Source organism: Phocoena sinus, chromosome X (genome assembly GCF_008692025.1).
Source record: "Phocoena sinus isolate mPhoSin1 chromosome X, mPhoSin1.pri, whole genome shotgun sequence".
Lineage (NCBI taxonomy): Eukaryota > Metazoa > Chordata > Mammalia > Artiodactyla > Phocoenidae > Phocoena > Phocoena sinus.
Window position 1 is genome coordinate 72877829 of NC_045784.1, and position 17861 is coordinate 72895689.

General features: G+C 35.8%; 1 protein-coding gene and 1 pseudogene across 1 annotated transcript in view; one reads left to right on the top strand and one right to left on the bottom strand.

The window, feature by feature from the left end:
• POF1B (POF1B actin binding protein) overlaps positions 1 to 17861 on the bottom strand; it is a 107262-nt gene that overhangs the window by 63207 nt on the left and 26194 nt on the right. Inside the window, 2 exon segments of the mRNA XM_032618933.1 lie at positions 334 to 516; positions 5048 to 5149. Of these exon segments, the coding sequence (XP_032474824.1) occupies positions 334 to 516; positions 5048 to 5149 (285 nt within the window).
• Positions 11509 to 12507, top strand: LOC116747528 (annotated as a pseudogene).

A 17861-nucleotide genomic window follows, 5' to 3' on the forward strand; every position in this document is an offset into this window, starting at 1 on the left:
CTAGTGGGAAGCAGCTGCATGGCACAGGGAGATCAGCTTAGCGCTTTGGTGGGAGGGAGACGCAAGAGAGAGGGAGGGGATATGGGGATATATGTATGCATATAGCTGATTCACTTTGTATACAGCAGAAACTAACACTACACTGTAGAGCAATTATACTCCAATAAAGATGTTAAAAAATAAATATATAAAAATGCCATAATAAAACATGAATCTTCATGGTATAACTCCTCAATATTTTGATGAAAAAATAATGTGGGTACCTATACAGTGGTGTGAGCAGTGTTTAAGAGATTATTTCAGTTTTACAAGGAATCAGCTCATTAATCTTACCTGCTCATGTGTATGGTTTGAGTCACTATGATACAGTTCAATTCCAGTGTTTGTAGAAATTGAATCACTTCCTGTGATGGTTTGGATTTGCTGGCTAGAATGGGATTGTTGATAGTGTAGAGAGTGGAAGATCTGGGGCTGTTAGACAATGTGATGATGGCACTGAACCTGAGGATAGCATTCCTAAAATACATGCACATGCCAAAAACAGTCACTCAGAATAAAAATAACTAATAAAAGAAAAGCCAACTGAATCCACTTTAAAAAATTTAATGTGTTCTTTCACAAGATAATTCAAACCCTAGGATTTATAGTTTTAATAAGTGATATATTATTTTTTCCAATTATTCCATTGTGAAAAATTGTATTGAACTCTATTTTTATTTGACCAGGTGGCTGTAAACATCCAAATACTTACCTAAGTTGGCTAGAGAATTGCATGTTCTGATTAAATTCATATTACAGTTATACTTAACACAAACTATAATGAATATTAATATTAATATTTCTTTGATGATTCAACAGGCACTTCAGGATCTAATTACAAAATAATACTGAAGATGTTGATGGATATAAATTAGAAAATAATATAATGTAGTGATTTTCAATGTCAGGAAGCATATTAGAAACACAGTGGGGGGCAGGTGAAGTTCTTATGCTTGTGAAAATCAAGCATAAATTTAAAAAGATTGGAAAACAGTGACTAAGCCTTCAGATTCAGAAAACATGGATTCTAACTCTGATTCTACCACTTACTCTGTGATCTTGAGAAACTGTATATACAACCTTTATAAGCTTCAGTTTCCTCATGTGTAAAAGTGGAGATAGTATGTACCTCACTGGGTTGCTATGAGGAGTAAATTAACTAATGTTTGTTAAGTGCTTAGTACAAAGTAGGTGGATAATTAACATTTATTATTATTATCATCATATATTATCACTGTCATCATCATCATCAACTTAATCATCATCCACCCCATTAATTCTGCAGGTGAAAAAAAAAAATAACCATGAGGTCCAGAGAAGTAAGATGATTTACTTATAATGACACAAATAATTAATGGCAAAATTGGGACTGGAACTCATGATTTCTTGCTCAGAGTTCTGTCAGAACATTAAACTGAATTTGTACTGTCTTCAAAATATTTTGGAACTTCTTTTCAAACTAAATCTTTGCTATCTGCTTGCTTATTTACCATGGCTTTTTTCTGGTAAGTGTAGAGCACAGAATAAAAATAGATATCTGGTTATAGTTTGGGGGATTTCAGGTATGCTTGAATTTTCTATATTATTTTGTTATTATCCTACTTTGAAAGCAGGCACCTGAAAGCCAGTTTTCAAAGAAAAACATACTCTATTTGAATTATAATGCTACATTCATGCACATACAATTAACTTTGAAAGTATAAATTCAATGCTCTATTTCCTTTTGACTGTTGGAAAGGTGACCTATATTAATAAAGTAAGGCACTTCAAATTTTAAAAGTTTTTTATGGAACAATTTTCAAGCTATATTAAATGAAGAAAGCAAGATGTATAAGGATGAATATAATATGCTCCTTTTGTATAATATGTTTAATGTACATACATGTATATTTACAAATATATACAGCTGCTTTTAAATGCATTAATAGAGCAAAAAACATTTTAAGAGTAACTGTCTCTGGGAGGAAGAACTGAGGGACAAGAGGATCAAGATAAAGAAGCTGTTTTTTCACTATATACATTTTAATTCTCTTTTCACACTCTTTTTGTACCTTTTTATACTTTTTATGCTTTGAAATTTTTTACCATGTATACAAATATCTTTTCATGTATACAAAAAATTTTTTGAAAGAAAAAAATATATATATATAAAGAAACACATTTACAAGTAGACACTGCCTTGGTAGACATATAGATAATAAAGGTCATAGAATCAGTTCATAGAATTATTTTCTCTAGGCTCTTTTCAAATATGACCTACTTTACAAATATGCTAGCACTAAGTAAGAGCTCTACAATTTAGAAGCCTGACTGTGTACTATCAGTAACTTTTGTACAAATTTTGGGGGTGAATGTGTCATCTGTTCTTTTATGTTACAAAATACCTTCATACACTAGATTAGGATAAAGTCAGAGTGATAGTCAGAGAACGCTTTCACCAGTGGGGAGCTTGTACACTACTGAAGTAGAATTCCTCCTGAAAAAAAAAATGTGTCCCTTAAAAAGCAGATTAGGAAAAAACTTTGAAAGGACAATAAATAAAACAAAACCCATTTCTCAATCATCTTTCTTTATTAACGCATCAGTTGAATAGAATGCTGACAGTTTCTCCATCTGGGATGTCTTGTGGTTTTCCTGAGCCTATTTGGCATCTGAACCACTCATTGGTACCACTAAAGTCTTAGCAGGTTTTCAGTTTCTATTCCTCACACCTGACTACTAAAATTATTGTTCCAAAGCAAGATATTCATACATTTCTCATACTTTTGAAGCATACCACAAGCTGAGTTTTTAATGTACAAAAGATCAAACATTTCTGATTTACCATATATCTTATCTTTTTTGCTCAAGAAAAATATACACAGAGTACAATTTATATGAATTGGATAATTATCTTGCAACTGACACCACTTTACCACCCTTCTACTATAAATACCTCTTTTTTTGGACAGGTCCCGTCTCCTAAGAGCTAGTCCTATTTGGATTAGTCTCATATGACATTAAACAGGTTCATCCAGACTCTGGCTTTATCCAGCTCATCACATTGTATTTCTGTCACTGAGGAAACTCAACTAGGTCAAAGCAGTTGTATGCATGTTTCCTTTTACCTTGGGAAGCCTCCCATGGCAGTTCCAAAACTCCCAAATCATTTAAGTCATTAATAAGAAAAGTGGACATGTAAAAGTAAATATTCTAGTTAACAGTAAGTAGCAGCAATGTTCTATTAAAGGAATTCTTCTTTAATTTTTCCAGATGCATAGCAATAATAATGTATAGGATATTCAATATTTTCTTCTAGGGCCAAGATTTAGAAAAGCTGTTTATTCTCTTTGAAACAAGAAGTTGGAAGCAGCATGAAATGATGTGTCTCAAATATTCCTTCCTATTTAAAGTGTGTCAGGCATTGTTTTGGCTGTCCAGTTAGATAAAGGACAGATGTTATAATCTGGTAGCTTGAGGAAAATGCCTTCTGAAGAACTAAAATATTTTGAGAAATTTTTCTGTTTGGTATCATAATGTCCAGAAATATTCTGCAGTTCTTTTGGAAAATATGTATTTAATATGTACTCTACTAAACCCTTCAGACTATATACAGTTTTCCAAGCAGACTAGAATCTTAAAGATTTGGATATTTATGATCCTGAGAGTTTACTCTTTTTCATTTTTATTGGGTATCAAATGAGTAATGATGTATTAGTTCCTATGAATTGGGTAACAACTGCCCATAAATGCTCATAAAAATAAGACATGTTCTCATGCCAAGAAAAATGAAAAAAAGAGAATTTAGTATATTTTAATGTTTCAGTTGTATATGAGAAAAATGATTTTGTGATCAAAATTCATTTGATAATATTTAACTGCCTGTTTTGGGTTGAATTGTGCCTCCCAAAAAAAGATTCATTGAAGTCCTAACTCCCAGTACTTCGGAATGTGAACTTATTTAGAAACAGGGTCTTTACAGAGGTAATCAAGTTAAAATGAGGTCAATAGGATGGGTCCTAATCAAACATGACTGGTGTCCTCATAAAAAGAGGAAATTTGACACAGAGACAAACATGCACAGAGGGAAGACCATGTGAAGACACAGAGGGAGGGTGCTATGTGACAATAGAGAATTAAAATTATGCACCTACAACCTGAGGAACACTTGAGGCCACCAGAAACTAGGAGATAGGCAGGGAAGAGTTCCTTCTATAGAGGCTCTAGAGGGGGCATCGCCCTTTAAACATGGCAATTTCATAGTCCTGACCTCCAGAACTGTGAGACAATAAATTTCTGTTGTTTCAAGCCACCCAGATTGTGATACTTTGTTACCACAGCCCTAAGAAGCTAATACACTGTCCTAGTTCAAGAGATAAATCCCAGGATTTGTCTGGGCTGCGAATGCTTGTACCCACTGAGGAGATCAATGTGAAACCTCTTCTGGTTACAGTAACAACTCTGCTTAAAGGACGGAAGCGCAGGGGGAGAGAGGAGCTCTAGATGCCATGGAATTACCATCACCCTGCTGCAGTTTTGTACTCTGTACTTGGTCTCTCAATTTAGCTTAATGGAATTTCAAAAACTGACTTCAAGCTTTAGCTTTCTAGACCTTTTACAGTATACAGTATTTTACAGATCTGTTCATAGATAGTGTTCATTTAAAAATTCACTTCATATTAAATGAATTAAGATAAAATTGCAATGTTTTATGATTTTTGTGAGCCTCATTTAAAAGAAACATACAAAACATTGAGATATCTATATTAAGTTCAGATTCTTAATTTTCCCCGTGACTGGACATATCTTTATTTTAGTTTCCCTTTCAGTAAAATGCGGACAATACTTCAAATGAGGAAATGGAAATGAAAGTGTTAAGGATGATACAAAGGGCTGTAGATATAATGAGGTATCATTATATAGCGAGCTTGCCTGGCACTTGACAATTGAAGGTCATTTTAGCTCTATTAAAATATTCATAATTCAAAAGTATACACATAAAATAAGCCTTAAAACAAATTTCACTTACCTGATCTGTATTTAGCTTCTCCACTTTTCTTATGGTTTTTTCATAAATAACATTATTTCCTGGAAAGAAATGGCCTCCTCTTAGGAATGGCGACAGTGGTTCCTATAAAGACAGTAAAGACGGTATTTTGCTTTGAAAGTTACCTTTTCAGAGGAATCTGAACTTAAGCAAATATGCATTCTCCAATAAAATCTGAGGTAGTGGCAGACTTTAGGAGGAAAGTGGAATGACATCCCAAAAAGGTTCTGAGAGATATAAGGATATAGTAATAAAAATAGTCCATTTTCTCAAACAGAGCAAACTGTATCTCCCACTACATTTTACTAAGCCTAACAGTGTTTTGGGGAAATTGGAAGAGTGGGAAAGATTTTTTTTCTGTTCCTAAGGCAAGATAAGTTTCCTCTGAGGTAGACAGGCATGAGGTCAACCTCATCTAAACTGGGTTCACTGGCAAGTTACTTTCTATGCCAAAGTTATTATTAGAGAAATGCAAAATAAACATAATTCAGCACCACTGAGCCATAAAGTACGTAGAACTGTATTAAAGATTTTTTTCTTGGAACTCAATTTGGGTTCCCTTGAAGTGTACAATTCCTACTTGTGATTACAATCAAAGCTAAGGCTCTCAGTACAAAGTATGTTTTGAATACTGAGAACAGAGTAGAGGCTTTAAGAGCCACTGTATCTCCATATAATCAACTAAATTGATGTAGGATTATCCAAGTGCTTAGAGGTTGTCACCAATATAATAATGGGTGGTGACATACCCAAGATCTGAAAGAAACCAGGAAGGGCTAATAAGAATCAGACCAGGAGTCCAAAATAAATGTACTGTGTATTATACTCCTCTCCTTTCTTTTGGTTTTCATATGACTTTTCACTTGTATAGGGAGAGTGAGGGTTATTTTGTTACAAACCAAAAATTGCATTCATTTATTTTTGTAATGCAAGGGAACAGTAGAGAAGGGGATTGGCTAAACCTATTACCAGTTAATGTGCTTAGGACCATTCCAAAACCAACAAAATATGATAGCATTTTTGTAGTCTGCTATTGTAAAAACTGTTAGAACTGGACTAAAACACTGGTTGTTGAGAAGGCAAGACACTCTTGAACCCAAAGTATACACTTCTTGTATTCAAGTTTGGATAAAGGGTGCTTTATCTTAATGTTCCTGGGATACTTTGGTTAAACAAACATATAAGTGATTCGTTTTGACCAGCTGATGAATTACCAAATCTAAAGATGGATATATATTTTAAAATTCCCCTAGAAACTATTTTGTGTTTGTTTTTGTAAAAAAAGCCTCTTTGGTAATACATGTAACACATGTCTACATTCATGTAACATGTTTAAGAGCTTATTATGCACAATATACTTTGCTAAGTATTATAAGGCATGAAGCAAAGTTAGATTATTACTAGGAGCACTGAATATTGATCAGGGTTCAAACTGTAGCCAGCAGCCTATACTTGTAATGTTCTCAAGCTAAGAATGGTATTTATATTTTTAAAGGATTGTAAGTAAAAAGAAGGAAGACCAAGACCCTATATTTCTAAAGGACTATAAGTAAAAAGAAAGAAGACAAAGACCCCATGTGGCCAACAAAGCCTAAAATATTTACTATATTGCCCTTTACAGGAAAAGTTTGCTAATCCCTAGTCTAGATGATATATGAACACAAATACCTATAATACAAGGGAGAAAGAGGCAAGGGCCAATAAAAAGTACAGAGAAATAACTTATGGGATGGAATTCAGAAGAAGAAAAACCGAGTTCCATTGGCAGTGCTTAGGTAGGTTACTTGGATCAGGTAGCATTTAAGAGAAGGTAAAGGTGGGCTTTAAATATAAGGAGGTGAAAGAAAATGGTATTTGAAGTGATGGAAACAAAGTCAAGACACCAAGGTTGGAAAAGTGTAAAGTTATATGTAGGGGTCATACTTGGCAGATGGAGTTGGTTCTGCAAGCAGTGAGATACCTTTGAATGTTTTTAAACGGGGCTGTGATTTGAACTTAGGTCTACTTCAGGAAGATTAATTGGGGAATGGAAAGAATACGGGTGAGGAGACCAGTTAGAAAATTATCCTAAATCAAGGACAGCACTTTTCAAAGAAGACTCTGAGGTCTTGAACCTGAGGAATCTACTATATGGTAAATGGGCTCAAAAACTAAAACAGTAAAAGTGGAGACACATGGAGTTTTCTGTGCTCCTGGTAAGAATCTAGGTCAGATTCATGTTTTTATTCCTCATAACACTTAGCAAAGTATATAGTGCATAGTAATCCCTTAAACATGTATTAACTTATTGCAAATAACTAGCAAAAGAACTCTTTTACAGCATACAGTTGAAAACACATGTCTGGAACTAAGTGGGGATTTCATGGCTATTGTTCTAGATTTCAGAATCATAGGTTTAGAAGTTCTAGTTAAAACCATGCAATTGCTGAAAAGGCAAATGAAGATCAAAGACAGAAATTCAAATCTTCAGACATATGAGAATCATAAGAGAAAAATGTCATACAGTCAAGAGAAGAGAAGTTTTTAAGAAGCAATAGGAAGGTGAGTGAAGGTATAAATGCTTCAGGGAGGTCAACAGGTGAGAAATACAAAGTAGATTGGATTTGAACTACTATGAATCTATTGGATTTGACTATTAAAATTAATGGAAATAGGTATAATAAAAAAAATTTCTGGGTTAATAAAACCTATATTCAGTTCTGCCTCTATCACCTACATGCTGTGGAAAGTTAGGTAAGTCATTTACCTTCTCTGAGGCTCAGTTCCAAAATTTCTGGGTTAATAAAACCTATATTCAGTTCTGCCTCTATCAGCTACATGCTGTGGAAAGTTAGGTAAGTCATTTACCTTCTCTGAGGCTCAGTTCCAAAATTTCTGGGTTAATAAAACCTATATTCAGTTCTGCCTCTATCACCTACATGCTGTGGAAAGTTAGGTAAGTCATTTACCTTCTCTGAGTCTCAGTTCCTTTATCATAAGGATAGTAATGCAGGGAACTTTATGCCAAGCAAAATATGTATGTTAAAGTACATTTAATCTGTCAAGTTAATGTATAAAAGGCATTGGCTTTGAATAATACAGTAATATAATATTTAAAATCAATACTGGTTTTAAAATAATTTATGAGAATCTTGTTAGAACTTTTCTAGGATATCAAGTTTAAAAATACACAAAAGTAAGCTTGTTGAGGACAGGAACTTTATCCATCTTAAATACCCCATAGTGAATGAACAGATGATTGGATGAGAAGGGACGATATGAACTCTTATATAAGGATATAAGCATCTTCTAATAGGGGAAAAAAATTTAACAAAAGCATGAAATTTTCTTCTCTATGAACTAAAATTCACTCTAAATGCTGAACCATTATTATTTTTTAAGAAGAAAAAGGACTTAGGTGCTAAGAGTATTAATTCTCCCTAAACTGAGTGTTGGACTTATTTTAGATGATCTACTGAAAGAAAAACTTCTAAATTTAGGGAACTATTATTTTCCCCAAATCTATAAGAAAGTAAAACCAAATATTAATATGAATAGATCACTCTGCATAAAACAGGTCAGCAAAATTAATCAAAAGTTTTAGATTTCTAACAAATGAGTTGCTAAACAGTTTCACTATTTGGTAGCTTATTTTATTTTTCTACCTGTACATTGGAATTGGTGCCAGACCCACCCTAAAATTTAACAGGTGTTTTCAAAGATGGCTGATCTTATAATTTAATTGTTACTTTTAGAACGTCTGGGAGTAGTTCTCACATCTAACAAAGTACATATTCCCCAGCATCCACTTTACTGTTTCCAGGCCATGAAACCTTGTTGGAGAACATTTTTTTTTAAAAGATTTGCTGATGTGGCTCAGTACGAATTCAAGTTATCCAACTTTAAGAGGCCCTCCGACATTCATGGTCATACTTGTATTCACCAAGTTCTCTATAACTACGGTTACAAATATTTTTTTTTCCTCAAAGCCCCATGCTCATGTTCGTTCATTCACCTTCTACTTACTGAGAAAACCAATATAATCTGTCCAATGAGATTCCTCCATTTTCCTCCCCACCTCAAAAATCTCTTCAGTTTCTGCTCGTTCCACTCATTATGGAATAACAGACCCCTCTTTTATCTGGAAGTCACTTCTCTGTCTGTACCGGGAATCCTATCCACTCTTGACTCTTCCAGAATTGTGTCCCCTTTCTTCCCTTTCTCTGCTGCATCTTAACTTTTCCTTACTACTAGTTATTTCCCTGTCTATAAATCTCTTAGATCTTCAAGATTCTGTGATACTACCCCACCTCTCCTCCTTTGACCAATATCCTTTTTAGGAGAGTAATCCTCACTTATTTCCTCCACTTCTTGATCCAGTCACCCATTAACTTTTTGCATCTGGATTTTGCCTCCGTATGTATACCACAACTGCTCTCTCAAACATCACCATTGCTTTCTTAATGGTCAAACTCTATTTTCAAACCTCATCCTCCTTGGCCCTTTGGCCATTTGAGATGGTTGACCACCCCGTTTCTCTATTTGCTTCAGTTAGTCTGTGTTCACATCCCTCTCTGACCGCTCCTCTACCTGTGAAAGTGGTTCCTTCCTTCTGTTCTTTTAGAGTAGGCATTTTAGGTTCTGGCCTCAACCCCTTCCATTACCCCTCAGTGATCTCACTCATTCCCACAGCTACAAAGATAACTTTAAGAGAAATAACTCCTATATCTTTAACACAAATGTGACCTTCCTCAAGTCACTTTTTAACTGCCTGTTGGGCATCTTCGTTGCCATGTGTCTCAAAGGCTACTGGTTCAAACAGATCTCAGTCTCCCCATTTCCAAAACCAGCTTCTCCTCTCCCCTACTCTTACTCCTTTTAATTGGGCTACCATGTTCCCTGTATCTCAAACTGAAAAGCTTATGTCATATGTGACTTTTCTTCTTTTAACCCCAAATCCAATATAGGTTATCAAAACTTGTCAAAATTACCCCCAGAATAACTGTCAGAAAAGATAGAGAGTGACACATTTAGTCAGAAGACCTAAGCAAGTCACACTTATTTAAGCTTTTATTTCCACATTAGTAAAATGGTACCAATAATGATGTTCATTGTAATATTTCCTTAAATACCACAATAAATCCTTTTCTGATTTCCCAAACAAATGTGTTATCTCCAGCCTCTGAACTTCAGTAAGACTTCATCTGTATTTCTCTTATGGCATCTATCATACACCTCACCATATATTTTATATAGCTGTTTGTGGACATATCTTATTCCCCTTCCTGAGAGGAACTGTAAGCCCCTTTGATTCAGGAACCATGTCTTATTTCCTTTTATTTTCCAATTTGAAGGCTGTAGAGTGCCCTTCCCAAAGTAGGAGTCTGTGAGTGGAAAATTAATGAAAATGATTAATATAAATTGGATTATATCTACTGATTGAATAAAAATACTTCCCTATTTCTGAGTCATGTTATATACCAGAATGCATAAATCCCTTGACTAAAATGACAATAAATGGAAAATAAGGAAGATCAGGAGCAACCAAAAATAAAAAGGCTGAACAGAGTTAGGATATCATGAGAGAAGTGGATTGAGATCAGTTTAATTATGGGAAGAAGTAAAGATTAGACAAACTGGAAGGTGAAAGAGGATAAAGTTGCCACTTAGGAGGCTCAGCTTATTATAAGTATTGTAATTTAGCCAGAATCTTCTCCTGAGGGAATTTAAAAGAACCAACAAAAAGCCATATACTTAGATAAATAAAATGTATCTGGACAGGATTTTCAAGCTGCTCTGCAAAACCAGTTAGATTATTTTTGTTTACAAAGCATGGAGATTGAAATTTGTTTTACCCCTCAATAATGTAGAGTTAAAAGCTGAAAATGTTAAAGTTAAAATGATCATTTTTCTTTAACCCTGTGCTGCATCTTCTCCCTGAGAAACTATTTGCTTCTTTGCAGTTGAACACAACCATAATGAGGCAGGCTCAGTGTTACAAATATGTTATGTACTTGCATACATACTTCTGATTTCTCTGCTTTTGTGATTACACTCTAGCTGGTGAGGATGGGGGAGAGAAGTGGTATGTGGGTGGGTCTCTGGATCCTAGTTCACCTACATCATCAATCGTCCTTAATTCCCAAATGTTCCTCTCCCATATCTGCATTGTTCAATTTCAGTCTCAACTCTGCTGTTTTGTAACTGAATGGTTTGGGGTCAATTAAGAACTTCAGTTCCAAGAAGGTTGCAACCTTGTTTTGTTCACTAGTCAATCACCAGTTCTTGGGGTAATTTTTGGTGCATAGTAGGCAATCGATAAAAATTCACCGAATAGGCGGGAGCTTCAATAAAAATTCACTGATAGGTGGTAGTGGGCGGCCGGGCATGGAGGGGCAAAGCTGCCGGGTCCTTCATGGTGAAAGATTTGGGGGCATTTCTCTCTCCATTGTGTAGTTGATAGTTTGGGCAGTGAAGAGATGGCAGACAGTGTCAAAATTTTTCTACAGGACCTTGCCAGGGGAATAAAAGACTCCATCTGGGGAATTTGTACCATCTCAAAGCTAGATGGTCAAAGTCAACAAAAGAGAGAGGAGCAGCATCGAAGAAGGGCAAGCAGTGTCTGGGCTCAGAGGAGAGCCCAGAGTATAGAGAGGAAGCAAGACAGTGAACCACATATTGTTAGTAGAATTTTTCAGTGCTGCACTTGGAATGGTGGAGTATTCTGGTTGTCTCCTCTTGTTTTATTGAGTGTTTATTCCTGTGCTTCAGTCAGCAGTGGGCCAAATTTTGGTGAATCATCACTCCCTCAGGATGTTTTGTTGTGGCTAGTATTCTTCCTCACGTCAATTTTCAGTGTTCTTTGGGTGCTCCCCGTTTGTGCTTAGCAAAGTTGTGAACGCAATCTGGTTTCAGGGTATAACTGATCTGGCATTCGAGGTATCAAGGAGAAAGGCTCACCATTCGTTAGTTTCAGAAAAATAATTGCTGACATGCTCTTCAACCTATTGCTGCAGGCTCTTTTTCTCCTCCAGGGGATGTTTATGAGTCTCTTCCCCATCCATCTTGTTGGTCAGCTGGTTAGTCTCCTGCACATGTCTCTTCTCTACTCACTATACTGCTTCAAGTATCGTTGGTTCAATAAAGGAATTGAAATTCACCAACAGTTGTCAAACATAGAAAGAATTGGCCTTACTACTTTGCATTTGGTTTGCCCTCGTCTTTCCTCAAAGCAATGCAGTACTCCTACGTTGTCAGTGCCTGCCTCTTCTCTATCCTCGTTCCTTTATTCATTATCAGTGTCTTTCCAATTGCACCTCTTCTCCTTGGTGGTTTTCTTAAGCAACAGATTCTTCTGCAAGACAGTCTACCTGCAATCTGCCCTGAGTAGCTCAACTTCTGCAGAGAACTTCCCCTCACCTCACCCATGTCCTGCCAAACTGAAAGCTATTGTGGGCCACTGAGTCAACTGCCATCAAGAGGAGATGGGTGAGATTACAGGAGCACCATGGCAGCTCTTTTCCTTGTTCACCTCCCTGACCAGGGAAGGCAACAACTCTGCCAAGGGCCCTGTGCATATTCCACTCTTTCTGAGAAATCGGGCATTTTTTGTTTAACATCTTTATTGGACTATAATTGCGTTACAATGGTGTGTTAGCTTCTGCTTTATAACAAAGTGAATCAGCTATACATATACATATATCCCCATATCTCTTCCCTCTTGCTTCTCCCTCCCTCCCACCCTCCACATCGCATCTCTCTAGGTGGTCACAAAGCACAAAGCTGATCTCCCTGTGCCATGCAGCTGCTTCCCACTAGCTATCTTTTTTATATTTGGTAATGTATATAAGTCCATGCCACTCTCTTTGACTCAGCTTACCATTCCCCCTCCCCGAGGCCTCAAGTCCGTTCTCTAGTAGGTCTGAGTATTTATTCCTGTCCTGTCCCTAAGTTCTTCATGACAATTTTTCTTTTTTTTTTATTCCATATATATGTGTTAGGATACAGTATTTGTTATTCTCTTTCTGACTTACTTCACTCTGTATGACAGACTCTAGGTCCATCCACCTCACTACAAAAAACTCAATTTTGTTTCTTTTTATAGCTGAGTAATAGTCCATCGTATATATGGGCCATATCTTCTTTATCCATTCATCTGTCGAAGGACACTTAGGTTGCTTCCATGTCCTGGCTATTGTAAACAGAGATGAAATGAACATGGTGGTATATGACTCTTTTTAAATTATGGTTTTCTCAGGGTATATGCCCAGTAGTGGGATTGCTGGGTCTTATGGTAGTTCTATTTTTAGTTTTTCAAGGAACCTCTGTACAGTTCTCAATAGTGGCTGTATCAACTTACATTCCCACCAAAAGTGCAAGAAGTTCCCTATTCTCCACACCCCCTCCAGCCTTTATTGCTAGTAGATTTTTTTGATGATGGCCATTCTGAACGGTGAGAGATGATATCTCATTGTAGTTTTGATTTCCATTTCTCTAATGATTAATGGTGTTGAGCATTCTCTCATGTGTTTGTTCACAATCTTTATATCTTCTTTGGAGAAATGTCTACTTAGGTCTTCTGCCCATTTTGGGATTTTGTTGTTTGCTTTTTTGATATTGAACTGCTTGAGCTACTTGTACATTTTGGAGATTAATCCTTTATCAGTTGCTTCATTTGCAAATATTTTCTCCCATTCTGAGGGTTGTCCTTTGGTCTTCTTTATGGTTTCCTTTGCTGTGCAAAAGCTTTTAAATTTCATTAGGTCCCATTTGTTTAGTTTTGTTTTTATTTCCATTTCTCTAAGAGGTGGGTCAAAAAGGATCTTGCTTTGATTTATGTCAGAGTGTTCTGCCAATGTTTTCCTCTAAGAGTTTGATAGTGTCTGGTCTTACATTTAGGTATTTAATTCATTTTGAGTTTATTTTTGTGTATGGTGTTAGGGAGTGTTCTAATTTCATACTTTATATGTACCTGTCCAGTTTTCCCAGCACCACTTATTGAAGAGGTTGTCTTTTCTCTGCTGTATATTCTTGACTCCTTTATCAAAGATAAGGTGACCATATGTGCATGGGTTTATCTCTGGGCCTTCTATCCTGTTCTATTGATCAATATTACTGCTCTTCTGCCAGTACCATACTGTCTTCATTGCTGTAGCTTTGTAGTATACTGTGAAGTCAGGGAGCCTGATTCCTCCAGCTCTTTTTCTCTTTCTCAAGATTGCTTTTGCTATTCGGGGTCTTTTGTGTCTCCATACAATTTGTGAAAATTTTTGTTCTTGTTCTGTGAAAAATGCCAGTGGTAGTTTGATAGGAATTGCATTGAATCTGTAGATTGCTTTGGGTAGTAGAGTCATTTTCACAATGTTGATTCTTCCAATCCAAGAACATGGTATATCTCTCCATCTGTTTGTATCACCTTTAGTTTCTTTCATCAGTGTCTTAAAGTTTTCTGCATACAGGTCTTTTGTCTCCTTAGGTAGGTGTATTTGTAGATATTCTTTTTCTTGCAATGGTAAATGGGACTTTTCTTAATTTCACTTTCCGATTTTTCATCATTAGTGTATAGGAATGCCAGAGGTTTATGTGCATTAATTTTGTATCCTGCTACTTTACCAAACTCATTGATTAGTTCTAGTAGTTTTCTGCTAGCATCTTTAGGATTCTCTATATATAGTATCATGTCATCTGCAAACAGTGACAGCTTTACTTCTTTTCTGATTTGGATTCCTTTTATTTATTCTTCTTCTCCGATTGCTGTGGCTAAAACTTCCAAACCTATGTTGAATAATAGTAGTCACAGTGGGCAAATTCGTCTTGTTCCTGATCTTAGTGGAAACAGTTTCAGTTTTTCACCATTGAGGATGATGTTGGCTGTGGGTTTCTCTTATATATGGCCTTTATTATGTTGAGGAAAGTTCCCTCTAAGCCTAGTTTCTGGAGGGTTTTTATCATAAATGGGTGTTGAATTTTGTCATAAGCTCTCTCTGCATCTATTGAGATGATCTTATGATTTTTCTCCTTCAATTTGTTAATATGGTGTATCACATTGATTGATTGGTGTATATTGATAGTCCTTGCATTCCTGGGATAAACCCCACTTGATCATGGTGTATGATAATCATGATGTATGATCCGTTTAAAGTGCTGTTGGATTCTGTTTACTAGTATTTTGTTGAGGATTTTTGCCTCTATATTCCTCAATGATATTGGCCTGTAGTTTTCTTTCTTTGTGACATCTTTGTCTGCTTTTGGTATCAAGGTGATGGTGGCCTCATAGAATGAGTTTGGGAGTGCTTCTCCCTCTGCTATATTTTGGAAGAGTTTGAGAAGGATAGTTGTTAGCTCTTCTCTAAATGTTTGATAGAATTCCCCTGTGAAGCCATCTGGTCCTGGGTTTTTGTTTGTTGGAAGAATTTTAATCACAGTTTCAATTTCCTTACTTATGCTTGCTCTGTTCATATTTTCTATATCTTCCTGGTTCAGTCTTGGAGGGTTATACCTTTCTAAGAATTTGTCCATTTCTTCCAGGTTGTCCATTTCATTGGCATACAGTTACTTGTAGCAATTTCTCATGATCCTTTGTATTTCTGCAATGTCAGTTGTTACTTTTCATTTCTAATTCTATTGATTTGAGTCTTCTCCCTTTTTTTGCTGAGTCTGGCTAATGGTTTATCAATTTTGTTTATCTTCTCAAGGAACCAGCTTTTAGTTTTATTGATCTTTGCTATTGTTTTCTTTGCTTCTATATCATTTATTTCTGCTCTGATCTTTATGATTTCTTTCCTTCTGCTAAATTTGGAGTTTTTTTTCTTCCTCTTTCTATAATTGTTTTAGGTGTAAGGTTATGTTGTTTAATTGAGTTGTTTCTTCTTTCTTAAGGTAGGATTGTAATGCTAAAAACTTCCCTCTTATAACGGCATTTGCTGCATCCCATAAGTTTTGGATCGTCGTGTTTTCATTGTCATATATTTGTAGGTATTTTTTGATTTCCTGTTTGATTTCTTCAGTGATCTCTTGGTTATTTAGTAGTGTATTATTTAGCCTCCATGTGTTTGTACTTTTTACAGATTTTCCTGTAACTGATATATACTCTCATAGTGTTGTGGTCAGAAAAGATACGTGATACGATTTCAATTTTCTTAAATTTACCAAGGCTTGACTTGTGACCCAAGATATGATCTATCCTGGAGAGTGTTCCATGAGCACTTGCGAAAAATGTGTATACTGTGGTTTTTGGATGGAATATCCTATAAATATCAGTGAAGTCCATCTTGTTTAATGTATCATTTAAAGCTTGTGTTTCCTTATTTATTTTCATTTTGGATGATCTGCCCATTGCTGAAAGTGGGGTGTTAAAGTCCCCTACTATGATTGTGTTACTGTCAATTTCCCCTTTTATGGCTGTTAGTATTTGCATTATGTATTGAGATGCTCCTATGTTGGGTACATAAATATTTACAATTCTTATATATTCTTCTTGGATTCATCCCTTGATCATTATGTAGTGTCCTTCTTTCTGTCTTGTAATAGTCTTTGTTTCAAAGTATATTTTGTTTGATACGAGAAATGCTACTCCAGCTTTCTTTGACTTCAATTTGCTTAGAATATCTTTTTCTATCCCCTCACTTTGAGTCTGTATGCATCCCCAGGTCTGAAGTGAGGCTTTTTGTACACAGCATATGTATGGGTCTTGTTTTTGTATGCATTCAGCCAGTCTATGTCTTTTGGTTAGAGCATTTAGTCCATTTACATTTAAGGTAATTATCGATATGTATGTTTCTATTCCCATTTTCTTAATTGTTTTGGGATTATTATTGTAGATCTTTTCCTTCTCTTGTGCTTCCTGCCTAGAGAAATTCCTTTAGCATTTCTTGTAACACTGGTTTGGTGGTGCTGAATTCTCTTAGCTTCCGCTTGTCTTTAAAGGTTTTAATTTCTCCTTCAAGTCTGAACCAAATCCTTGCTGGTAGAGTAGTCTTGGTTGTAGATTTTTTCATTTCATCACTTTAAATATGTCCTGCCACTCCCTTCTGGCTTACAGGGTTTCTGATGAAATATCAGCTGTTAACCTTATGGGGATTCCCTTGTATGTTATTTGTTGTTTCTCCCTTGCTGCTTTTAAAACTTTTTCTTTGTGTTTAGTTTTTGATAATTTGATTAATATGTGTCTTAGCATCTTTCTCCTTGGATTTATCCTGCGTGGGACTCTGTGCTTCCTGGACTTGATTGACTATTTCCTTTCCCATATTAGGGAAGTTTTCAACTATAATCTCTACAAATATTTTCTCAGTCCCTTTCTTTTTCTCTTTTTCTATGACCCCGTATAATTCTCATGTTTGTGCATTTAATGTTGTCCCAGATGTCTCTGAGACTGTCCTCAATTCTTTTCATTCTTTTTTGTTTATTCTGCTCTGCAGTATTTAATTCCACTCTTTTATCTTCCAGGTCACTTATCCATTCTTCTGCCTCAGTTATTCCACTATTAATCCTTTGTAGAGAATTTTTATTTTCTTTTATTGTGTTGTTCAACATTGTTTGCTCTTTAGTTCTTCTAGGTCCTTGTTAAACGCTTCCTGTACTGTCTCCATTCTATTTCCAAGATTTTGGATCATCTTACTATCATTATTCTGAATTCTTTTTAAGGTAGACTTCCCATTTCCTCTTCATTTGTTTGGTCTGGTTTGTTTTCGCCTTGCTCCATCATCTGCTGTGTTTTTCTCTGTCTTCTCATTTTGCTTAACTTACTGTGTTTGGGTCTCCTTTTCACAGGCTGCAGGTTCATAATTCCCATTGTTTTTGGTGTCTGCCCTAAGTGGCT